At 38.9% G+C, this 12,745-nt stretch overlaps 1 protein-coding gene across 1 annotated transcript in view; it reads right to left on the bottom strand.

Moving 5' to 3' along the window:
* mvb12bb (multivesicular body subunit 12Bb) overlaps positions 1–12,745 on the bottom strand; it is a 51,743-nt gene that overhangs the window by 15,060 nt on the left and 23,938 nt on the right. The window contains exon 6 of the mRNA XM_088334970.1: positions 7,816–7,874. Coding sequence (XP_088191096.1) covers positions 7,816–7,874 — 59 coding nt within the window. The remainder of the gene's footprint in view (positions 1–7,815; positions 7,875–12,745) is intronic.

Genomic DNA, 12,745 nt, shown 5'->3' with positions numbered 1-12,745 from the left:
CTGATTTTCTCCAGCTTGAACATAAAATACCAATTAGTATTTATATCTTAGTATGTTGCTTTTTTCAATGCAATTTTCAGTGGAACCAAACTCCATATTCATCTCATCTCATCTCATCTCATAAGCTGTACCGCTTATCCCTATTAGGGTCGCGGGGGGCTGGAGCCCATCCCAGCCATCTTCGGGCAGTGGGCAGGGGACACCCTGAACTGGTCGCCAGCCAATCACAGGGCACACCGGGACAGACAACTCACTCGCTCATTCACACCTAGGGACAACTTGGACCGGCCAATTCACCTGAAATGCATGTTTTTGGAATGTGGGAGGAAACCGGAGTGCCCGGAGGAAACCCACGCAAGCACGGGGAGAACATACAAACTCCGCACAGGAAGTCTGGAGCTGGATTTGAACCCACGCAGGAGGTTCACACATGTGCCGCACATGCGCTAACCACTGCGCCGCCGTGCTGCCCACCAAACTCCATATTCTTAGTTACAATTTTTCGAACTAATTTAAAAAAAGGCACCAAAGTGCTTACTTTAAATTCCAGGCTACAAGTCACTTCGTTTTTACTAAATTTTAAACACTTTCTATATGTTGCGAGGAAAATGGCAAGCAGCTATTTTCCACAACGCATACACTGTAATTACAAAATGCCGCAGTGACGGATAGTAACATTTATGACGCTTTTTAAGAAGTCCACTTTTTTGCCAACATTATTCGTATAATACATAAGAAAAGCAAAACGAGATGTTTGACAGTACTTGATTTAATATTTACAGTGTCCTTACGATATTTTAACTTTGTCACCCACAAATGAAGTCCCTAAAAGTCTTCAATTTCTACATATAAATTGAACAGCAGCGGAAGTAATGAATCAAACACACTAAACTTCTCTCTGTGTATGATCGGTGTCAATGTCAGGTTGCTAAATTTTAATTTAATCTTTAACAAGCTTATATAATTTGGTTCATTATTGCAGCAACCACCAATGACAAAAACACAAGAAGACACCGTCTGTGTTTCAATCCGGCACTATTCTCTGCGGAATGGTTGCACTGACGCTGTTGTCTATAAATATAGGGCTCACATTTTACTTGACGAAGCCTTAATTCGCATTTTCTTTTCGTTCAGTAGTAAATATGTCTTAGATGGACAAATGATCCAAAAACAAGTGACATGAAAAACTTGAAGTGGAATGCAAAACAGCATCAAGTTTGCGGGGGCACGGCGCTGTTGGAGATCTGCAGCCAAAGGTGTCGACCCAAATACCTCACGCAGTTGGTGCTGGTTGTGCGCCGAGCCAAGCTTACAATGAGAGAAATGGACCCAAATTAGTTAATTTTTATGCCTGATCAAATCGATGCACAAATCGAAGTGTTTGCTTAAAATCTGGTGCACCTTGTACTTAAAATAGCATTTGTTTTAATAAACATTTTGTTGTCCGAATTACTTTTAGTAATTTTATTTGTAAAAGATGAAAAATACCATTCATATTTAACACAAAAATTTCTTGTGGATGGAATTATTAGGCGGAAAGTTTATGATTTTTTTTCTTTATTTTACAACCTTTTTCTTGCTGGACTTTTGCCTGAGAGATACTCTAAGTTGCTTTTCTCATTGTAGAACTTACAAAACTGGATGACTTGGAGATTACCTGGTAAGTATTTGTTAACCCTTGATGAGAAATCAGCTTTTTGTAAGATAGCAGATTTTATAAAAAGAAAAGACTCTCGGATGACCTACAGAACAGCTTGGAGTTTCCTATCTTAGGGTTTTGTATATCCCTCTCCTTTTATTAATTTGCGTCTTCTCTCCTTATTTTGAGTGTCTACTATATTATAAACTTATAATGTTAGAATGTAAACTTATAACAGTTATGCCAATCATTATATACATTGCTTCAAATGTGTCATTGGTATAAGGGTTTTTTGTCCTACCAAATGGCTTTTTGCTATCATTTTTGCTGACCATAAATACATTAAGGCAAAATTTGGATTTAGGGAGTTCCTTTCAGCTCTTGACGTGCACACTGCCATTTCTTCAGACATCAAGATTGGCTCCATCAAAATTATATTCCTTCTGCAGTAAATCTGCCCGTACCTTCCCAATAACACTTCCATAAATGATCCTTTCAGTTCAGTTTAATCAGATGTTGGTAGAGTAGTCAAACATTCTACCCAAGTAAAGGTACTGTTAATCCAGAGTAATATTACTCAATTACAAGTAAAAAGTAGCCCTCCAAATAGTTACCTGATAAAAGGTAAATATAGTACTTGGTGAAAAAAACTACTCCAGTACTGAGTAACTGTAGAGAGGTCTTTAAAAAAATTGAGCCGGTTAGTTTGCGAACACATCACTAATGAGACAAACCCGTACTTACAGTGAATTCACGTAACGAAGTAACGGCTTCAATTTTGGCTAATGTAGCGGAGTAAGAGTACAGTTTCTTCTTGCAAAATCTACAAAAGTATAAATAAAAAGTATAGCCATTTAAAAATACTCCTAGAAGTTCAAAATGTGTCAAATATTACTCAAGTAACTGTAACGGAGTAAATGTAACTTGTTACAGCCCACCTCTGCGTTGCTGATGCAAAGCAGAATGTCAGCAAGACCAGGCTGACTCAGTTGTCTTCCAAGCCGAGCACAATCACTCATAAAATATTTTGTGGTTCGAATCAGAGATCAGATTGTTTAAATCCCTCAGACTAAATAACTGGAAAGCTGATAAAAAAGAAAAAACAATCATAGAACCAGTTGAGATCCATCACGGAGTGAGATAAAGGCTCAAGCAATCTACGCTCCACACAGTAAAAAGAAGATGGTACTTTTGTTTGAAACCTGATGAGAAAGCTTTGTAAAAATAAAATATTATTTCGCTACGTTAATCAATCAAGCAACAATGTAGTTTAGGGGGGAAAGAAGAGAACAGAAATAATTTTGCTTAATCAGTGTGTGCCATCTGGAACAATTAACCAAATTCCACAGAACTCAGAGGATCAGTCATATTGACTTATGAAAGATCCAGAATTATATGAGCTATAAATCCTTGGAAAAACGGCGCCTACGCCTGCCCGTCATGACTATTTTAACTTCAAATACAGAGGAAAACTTGATAAGGCTGAAAAGAGGAGATTAATATATGCAAATGATGTTGAGCATTTAAAAGCCCCCCAACAACTGTCTTCCTTTTTTTCCGCCCCCCCTTTCCTGTCTCTTATTACAGGGCTTTATGTTTTATTCATACACCAACTTACCTGTCATTCCATAAGCTGCAATATTACGAGCGTATTATTAAACAGCACAAAGTGGAGCTTTAATTGGAAAGTGCCATTGCATTTTCCAATTATTTGCTCAAAATTAAATGAAGATGTGTGCCGTTTAATAAGAATTCTCATATTGTTTGCGGGGACTCAAAAATCACTGTCTTATTGTCAAGATATTTTGCACAGCCAAGTTAATTTTTAGCTTTTTTTTCTCTCTCTGTTCTTAGTCTGAAGGAAGGATTGTCTTACGTTTGTTAATTGAACTTCCTCTAATGGATAGGGATATAATTGCACTCCATATTACTCGAGATGAGGTCCAATGTCAGGATTTATTTTTGATTAATGAAAGAGATATGCAAATGTCAGACCTTTTTTTAGAGCAGGTGGATGTTTGCCCTAATTCTGCAAAGGGGGGCTGACTTTCTCTGTTATCCTGGTTTTGTACATCCACTGTTTATTGAACTCATTCTTCATTGACATATTTCAAAAAATGTTAGTCTCATTACATATCCTTTTACGTCATAACAGACCTAATTGGGAAGGAAGGATCAAAGTGGCGCCAGCACCGAAAAACAAGCGACTGCATATGAAAACTTGATAACTCCTCAAATGAACTTGAACTGTCAAGCGGATGAACGTAAAAAAATGTGAATAGATTTTAATATTCTGGTAATAAACGTCAAAGCGGGCGCACGAACATAATGTGACTCCAGACATGTTAGCTCTCCTCCTTTCCGCTTGCTTCTGAATGTGCGTTGGGCTTTTTGTTTAGTTGGGAAGTGACGGAGGGTTTAATCAAGAAAGCAGGCAATTCATCAATCCTAAAGAAGGCGCCTGTACCGGCCTGACAGAGCGCACATGGTTTTAGAGCAACTCGAACCTGGCCAGCTGTCAGCCTGAATTCACGAACTCCCACGCGCACATATGCACACAACGCAGAGCTCCCATCACGCTAACGGTTAACAATTAAGTAGGTTGTTGTCTAGGTTGTGCAAGGTCCACGGGCAATCGCATTGGTAATGAAATAAGTTATTTTCAGGTGTATGTTATTGCCGCGCCACAAACAGGATATGTCGATCTTCTTTATGAATAAAACTTCAGTGGGACCTCTTTTTACGAGGACCTCTAAACACAAAAAAATGCTCGCTAAATGTAAGAAAATCGGTTTCAAGAGCAGTCCCAGAAGCCTACCATTAGAGACAACTAATAACCACTCATCGCTCAGGACTGCTTATCACCAGCACCTGCTCGTCCAGTTTGCACATGAAAACTACTACATACAAAAACATTTGGCTGTCATTTTTTTTGAGTGAGTACTTCATTCAAAGTTCCGGTGTACAGTAAGTTGCTATGTATCATCACGGTCTCTGGAACTCATACCGTTCTACTTCTACCGGTTGCACATGTTATTGATAATAGCAAATCCACCTTATTAAGTAAGAATACATTTTACAAACACAACACGGCAACTATTTACTCACAGCAAGGTATCAATCACCAAAACGATCCTGTTTAGAGCCAAAGTGGGCAAGGCGAGATTGATTCTATTTTTATTTTTAAACGTCGCCTTATAAAAATTGCTATACTGCATACACAATTTAAACCAATTTAAATAAATAATACATATAATATGCGAGGAACATGTAGAAGTTGACAAGTATGCGATCTTTGTCACTCTTCCTTGTAAGCGGCCCCACCCGACAACACCACCCCATCCACGCAAACCGTCGTTACGGCAACTGGTTACATGCTCATAATAAACTTGCCTTTTTTCCCTTTTTATTTATAATATCACCAGCTCGGTGGCCTTGGGGGTATGGCGCCCGCTCCAAGACTGGGAGGACGCTGGTTCAAGCCTCGGCCGAGTCATACCTAAGACTTACAACATTGGTACTCATTGCTTCCCTGCTTGGCGCTCGGCATTAGGGGTTGGAATTGGGGGGTTCGGTCACCTAATGACTCCCAACACATCAGTTGGATTGAGGGAGGGGGCTGGGAATCCCTTCCTCTGTATCAATGTCCTAGAAAGAGTCAGGAATGTGTTCTTGACTTTAGCCAGGTATATATATATATATATATATATATATATATATATATATATACATATCATATCATATCATTAGCTGCACCGCTTATGCTCAGTAGGGTCGCGGGGTGCTGGAGCCCATCCCAGCAATCATCGGGCAGTGGGCAGGGGACACCCTGAACTGGTTGCCAGCCAATTGCAGGGCACACAGGGAAATTAAATGAAATGATCTGCATTTATACAGCGCTTTTCAAGTCAATGACTTCCCAAAGCGCTTTACAGTGTGCTTCACATTTCCCAATAGCGGCCTTGTATTGCAGCCATGAAAGACGCTAACCTGCTTATTGGGGGTTTTAGGGGTTCAGTGTCTTACCCAAGGACACTTCGACATGTAACACGGACAAGCCGGGATTCGAACTGGGATCCCTTTATCCCAAGACGAACGCTCTACCTCCTGAGCTACTGCCGCCCCAGGGAGAGACAACTCGCTCGCTCATTAACACCTAGGGACAATCTGGACCGGCCAATCCACCTGAAATGCATGTTTTTGGAGTGTGGGAGGAAACCGGAGTGCCCAGAGGAAACCCACGCAAGCACGGGGAGAACATACAAACTCCGCACAGGAAGTCCGGTAGCTGGATTTCAACCCACACAGGAGGTTCCCAAGTATTTAGAACTGTGCCGCACACGCGCTAACCACTGCGCCGCCGTGTTGCCCCATATATATATATATATATATATATATATATATATATATATATATATATATATATAATATCTTATTTATCCTAAAAATGTATTGTTTATGTTTAATTACTATTTGAATATGTTTTTATTGATCAGAAAGATGTGTTCTAGGGCTATCTAGGGTTCGCTTTGATGTTTTGGATTTCGGGAGCGGACCAATTAATTTTTAATTATTTCATATCTGGAAAATACTCTCGTTACTCGAGAAATTCGAGATAGAACATGACCCTGAAACAGATTGAGCTTGTATAAAGATATAGCACTGTACTCGGGTTCCTTTTGTTTTCCTTTTTGATTTTGACCATTTCCATTCATTAGTAAACTTGTGGTCAATGAAAGCAGCGCAGTCTATTCTGGAAGTATGGAAATTGACGTCTTTGTGACATGTTTTAAATGCCTGGTGAATGAGATTTGGTCTCCTCGGTGCACCTAAAGCTCTACGGTGCCTGTGCAAAAGCAGCAGGATTAATCCTCACCACATGGTGTCTCTCTCCGGCTGGATAAAAAGCCGGCTGCTTCCTTCACCCGAAACGCTCTCACAATCGCATTGGCGGATTACACTCAATTGGTGCCTGTATGGCTTCAACTCTGCCTGGAGAATGTGATAGCCTGTACCTCGTTTAAACCCTAATACACCTGCCTGCAAAATATAAATATGCTTGGTACAAAATATTTAAGTTATGGGACACATTTTTCCTTTTTAATATGGGGAAGTTCTTAGAAGAAGAGAAAAAAAGTCGGTTTATGGTATCCTTATGTGTAAATCATATTCAACATAGTTTGAAACTGAAGAAAATAAATAAAAGAAATAGTTAATATGCGCCATTACCCCACATTGTCTTTTCCATCGACAATGTGCTAAACGTGAAGTCAATTTAAAAATTAAATTTGCAAAATCTTCTGATCCATATATTCTCACTAGTTAGAATAGGACATTTTGATGATGAATATTATCTTTTGGGGACATGAATCCACTTGTTTTTATATAGATCAAGGAAGAGCTAAAAGCTACAGACCCTGTACATTACTTGCATTATAATTTTATCGAGCTAATTTTTTTTAGAGATGTTGTGTACTGCACTTTTGACACCGATACCGATATGCCCTTCTTGAACAGATGTTAACATCAATATTAAAAAAAAAAAGACCTTTAAATCCCAAAACATTATTTTCCGATTATTCAGCAATCTGGGGTTCCTCTCATTTTTAAATTTTAGTTAGTGGTTATAAAATGGCCACTAGAGGTCACCCAATAGAATCGACTGTGGTAGTGGTTGTACTGACACCTTAACAATGAGGGTGGTATCGGCGCCAACACCGATACCTGTTATGAGTATTTGCTCATCCCTTATTTTGATGGTCAAGAATGTAAACATATCTTCACCGTCATGTGAGAAACACGAGTTTTCATCCTTTTGTCAATTTTTGTTTGTTTTTAAATTCAAAGAACTTTCACAAAATATACATTGCGTATATGCAAAAAATGGAAACGCAAAATAAAAACATATCTGTATGTCTTGCCATTATTAACGTTTGTTGCATTTATGGAACATTTACAATGTAAAGATTGTATGTAAAATGAAAACAATGTGTGAATGCAAAAGAATGAAACAATGTCCTATTTTTTCACATGACAGCAACAATATACCCGTGACAAAACAACATTTCAAATCGTTTGCCATTTTTGAGCCGGAGTATCCATCAATGTGTCACTGTTGGCTGCAGTGAAGTTAAAATAATTCACGTGCTCAGGACTAAAATGTGGGAGAGGCGCACCTGTCAGAGTGTAGGTGCCACTGTTCTGCTGCTCATAGTGCGGCCTGCTGATGATCCTCCTGAAAAAAACACGACGTCAGTCCATCAATACTCAGTACCACATTAAATAGAAAGTTGCCATGTGTGTGAAATTTATATTCCTCTAGTCTTTAATAACACATGTTCATAAGCAGCAGAAGCGTGGAGTGTCTCCAGATGTATTAAAATATCTCCGTCTTAAAGACAGACTGGACATACAAAATCAAAGTTTGATTTTAAACAGAGAAAACAAGGCCAAAGTTGACCCGCATCAGTCACCTGCGGGCTTTCAGACAGGCTTTGGAGGACGATCTTTTTAAGTCCGGGGAAGCCAGGGGATTTTATTCTATTCAAGTGATATTCACTTTTACCATTTTATAGCCTTTGTATTACAGAAAAAAGCACTGAATGCACTTTGTGGGCAGTTGAAGTTAACAAACCATATACGATTGAAAACCTCATCAATCAAGCTATCACAAATTACACCCCCTGCCTCGCCCCTGCAGATCAATAAATCCACAGCTAGCAAGGAGTGGAAGAAATGCGCTCGAAGAGAGCCGCGAAACATGAATTGCCTTGGAGGTAGCTAAAGAATACGGCAGCTATAAAACAAACCATCTCATAACGATGACGCAAAGTAGTCCATAATATCATTAAGAAGGGAATGTCTAGGTTTAGAACTATCAAGAGAATGCTAGCGAAATTCTGGCAAAGTCAGTCTTGTATCATAAAATAGGCAGTAGTGTTGTGTTTGTTTATGAATGTACTATATATATGTTCTATGAGAATATTACATACGTTTTGTTTGTGAATATCGTGATTCAAGTTGCAAGGGATATACAATTTAAATTCTTCAGACTAAACCAAGAGGCTGTTTACAAATTGCACCTTTGAAAGACCTATCTCATCCAAGGGGAAAAGGAAATATAATATGTTTTATCAAGGTCAATAAAACAAGACTTCTGCCTGTATGTCGTATTCATGAGTTGAAACCTGCAACTCAGATTTCTTTGGTGTGAAAGGATTGATTTACATTAGCATTTCGCTATGTTGAATGCAGACCAATGGTGAATTTTTAAAAGGTTGGCATCAATCTTCTAGAGACAAATGCCGTAGCTGTTGCGAATTTCTTTACCTACCTGAAATGAAATTGGTACATCTGCCAAATGGCAGTCCTGCTGCTGTGAAGTTTCAATGTATTTTTTTATCAGTCAGTGTTTGAGTTTGTTAATCAATACCCCAAGAAAGCAAAAAAAAGGAGCCTGTTGTCTTCACATGCAAGTCATATGCAGTGTTTTCTCCCAATAATCTCTCGGGTTGCCTCTGCCATCTGCTTACATTGCTAAGCCGTCGTCTTTTAAATTGGAATTTTATAAATACAATTTTAATTCTTTGGAGAAGCCGACATATGGCAAATCAATTAGACAACTAATATCTGAAACAAAAACACGGCGAGCACATTTTCCTAATCAACTGCGGTCTTGCGACTGAAATTGTGGTGGCCACTGGAGTTTTGACAACAATTAGTCCTAATTTTAGTTAAGGAAAGCTATATTCACATGTATTCCCAATTTGATTGAATATTAAATTATCATGAAGTCCCTCATTCAATTATATTAAAACCGGGAACATGGCCTAGAAGATTGACACAATTACAACAGCAATCAGGAGGCATCGACTCCCACCAAATATGTCTGAGTTACAATCAAATTAGAACACCGCAGCTGTTAGACTCACTTTGGAGTTTTGGCAACCATTCCTCAATTTTTTTGTCGGAAAGAACCGCACGAATGGCAGACAGCACAAAGGTGTCGACAAGTTCTGATAGCAAAAGTCGGAAGCGCTTGTTTTGACATACATCCAGGCTTGGCCGTGACAACCCTCGCACACTTTCCTCTATGCTAGCTGACAGTGCTGCCGTCTCAGCCGTCATTATCCTCCTTTAAGCTCGAAGGCTGAAAAGAAGCACTCACACATTTGGGTGGCAAATGGTACAAGCCCATCAGATCTTCGACAATCATTCAATCATTTCTGGCGCCGTCTCAACACTGCTGCATTGATCTAAGGCTCTTCTTACAACTTTTTTTGACTGTAACAAAGAAATGTGACAGTTGAAGTAGGATAGCTTTCAAAGACTTTGATGGAACGTCTGTCAGGAAACAGATTTTTTGTACCTGTACAGTGATCGGAGTAACGCGTTACAAAGGAATGCAATTACTTTTCTTGGTAACGGGTTCTGTAACTTCTTGTTAATACATTTTGGATCTCAACTGTTGCTACAACATGGTGCGTAAATCAGCTACTTTTTAAAAGCAGATTTCAAATTAAAATGTCCTCTTCTTGTTGACTGTCCCTCACTCGCTCGCAGAGCATTACATTACCGTCAATCCCCCAGCAACACAACTCTGACATCAGACGGGTGAAAGGGTTTATATGTACCTATAAAATACAACTAAGTAGAGTGGCAGTGGCGCTGTAAAATGCAGAAAATAAGAGAACAAGTAATTTCTCCCTCCTGATATTCTCCCTACCATATATTCTCATATCCAAGCCGTGTTTACAACTATAAAATGAAACTGAAACCAGGGGGTCAATTTGTATGCACATATTTGGTTGTGTCTCACCAGCAGGATATGTGGGAAGGGGGTATGTATGATGTAGGAACAATTAAATCATTGGGGCAAACTTAAGCACATAATTTACGGCAAAAGAGAACTGATACCTGGTATTTTTATTTGTGAAATTATTTTTGTAATATACAATTCCTTGAGGAAAAAAATAAATTATCTTGGATGTTATCTACAAATGGATAAAGAAATGTTCCAGTGGTTTGAAAAAGAAAGACCAAATAGATTTGGGGCGTCACAGCTTTGTTAGTGTGCAAGCTCGCCGTATTTCACAAGCAAAGAAATATGAATGCTTTGTCGCTTCCACAGTTGGTAGATGGTACATACTTTTTTAAATTTATTTATAACATGACTACTTTTAGGCAGTTTGAAGGGGTCGACTTCGATGTGAATATTGACCCTTTGTATGTGACGTCATATTGCCTTCTCTGGTAGAATGAGAGCCATGATGGACGGCAGAGTATCCCAGCAAATAGCAGTTGAATGAACGGTTGAAATTGAAACAAACATCAATAACGACAACAGAAGAAAATAACCACAGCTTTTTATGATGGTGATCTTTTCTTGCGCGTTGGGCTGTGCCAACCGGCAAGGTTCTGGACCTGATATGGAATTGTATCAATCTATTTTGATGAAGACAGAAGACAGCGGTATTTATCTGCAAATCAAACGGAATAACTCGAAATCCTCAAATTATTCCAGGATTTGCAGCGAGCATTTTTTTCAAGGAACGTTGGATGTATTTCTGAGCAATCAAATGTTAAGTAGGTATGAGTCACGTCAAAAACACTCAATATGGCAAGTGAGCTAATACTAACTGGTTAACGCTAGTGGCTTATAGCTGCAATTTCTTAGTACATTAACGAGCTGCTTTTATTGAGATTAACCAGCGATTCAAACAGTAATCTTACAAAACTGTAATGTGCTCTACCATTAAATGAATTACGCAGAAATGAACTGCCGAATTATCAATGAATAAAACAGTCGGCGAATGTTCAGAAGATAAAACATCATTTCGCCAAAGTAAATATTTTCAACATGCTCAAAACTCATTTCTATAAAAGGTGCACATGTCTGTGCTTTACTGTTCAATTACATTCCCCCAAAATGTATATACAAAGGTTTTCGCAAGATGGACATTTTACGCCAGTGGTGCATTTGTTGGCAAAACGAAAGACTGGTAAGCATTCAGACTTTGATAAGCTTTTGAATCAGCTCCAGTGTATGGGAATACTCCATTTACAATTAAGAGGTACAGATGGTTTAGACTGAAGTCAGGTGGACAGGAGGTTTTCTTTAGATGTGTGAACATGTCAGGACGAAGTCTTTATAGCCCGGTAGCTAGTGTTGTCAATGCTATCCTCAGTCACCTCCTCCGAAAGCTGCACAATATTCTTTTGACTAGTCATTACCAAGAGTGTTGTATAGTAGCTGTTTTTGTTGTTGTTGTCTAATGTTTACTGGCCTCGACCACTGTTTAATACGGTTTACCACCGTCCATCATGGTGTCGTCACGTGGTTAGGTTATTTGTGTGCAAGGGTCTATACACGGTAATTTGTAACTAGCTAGTTACTTTCAGAGGAATTTGCTACTTTTAGGTGTCACTGTTCTGGGAGGGGGGTAACGCATTTTTTTAATTGAAATTAAGTAAATAGTAAATGAAACTGATTACTTTTTGACAGTAACGCGGCCAAAACTGTATTAGTAGGGGGAAGTTTATGCTAACCGAGCCAAATCTGTAGATGGAGCATAAAACAAACTCGTCTTTGTAGTCATAAGGGATATGAATGAAGCCTTAACATTTTCATCACTCGGCAATTTGATTTAAAGGTACCCATGTACAGTGTGTACATTGAGCTACAAATGTAATAGAAATGTCAAAAACTGAAGCCAAATAAATGGTATTATTAGAACAATGCTAATTTATTCGCCCAGTCACTCGAGGGTTCAGATAGCATCCGTCCCAATGACAGTTTTATCAGCGGGACAAGTGGAAATAAAGGAGGATGGAGGATGTCAGCAATGGACACATTTGAAGGTTGTTTGCGTCATGCTGCCGGTGCGCTGAGACTGGAGGTTATGAGTTTCAACTCAGCAGCGAAATTTGTGGGAGACAAAATGAGACGTTTAATGTCTTTTAATGTTTCACAACTGCAGAGGGAATTTTACAGGATGCCATTTTGTTATTTGAACTATTATTGCACACTGTTGCTTGTTGTTTTGACTATTACAACATTGTCCCATTGTCACTATCAGCCAATCATGTTGTTATTTGATATTCACA

The sequence above is a fragment of the Urocampus carinirostris genome, chromosome 5 (assembly GCF_059441175.1).
Source record: "Urocampus carinirostris isolate Australia breed hairy pipefish chromosome 5, RoL_Ucar_1.0, whole genome shotgun sequence".
Taxonomy (NCBI): Eukaryota; Metazoa; Chordata; class Actinopteri; order Syngnathiformes; family Syngnathidae; genus Urocampus; species Urocampus carinirostris.
This window is presented reverse-complemented; position numbering and strand designations above follow the sequence as displayed.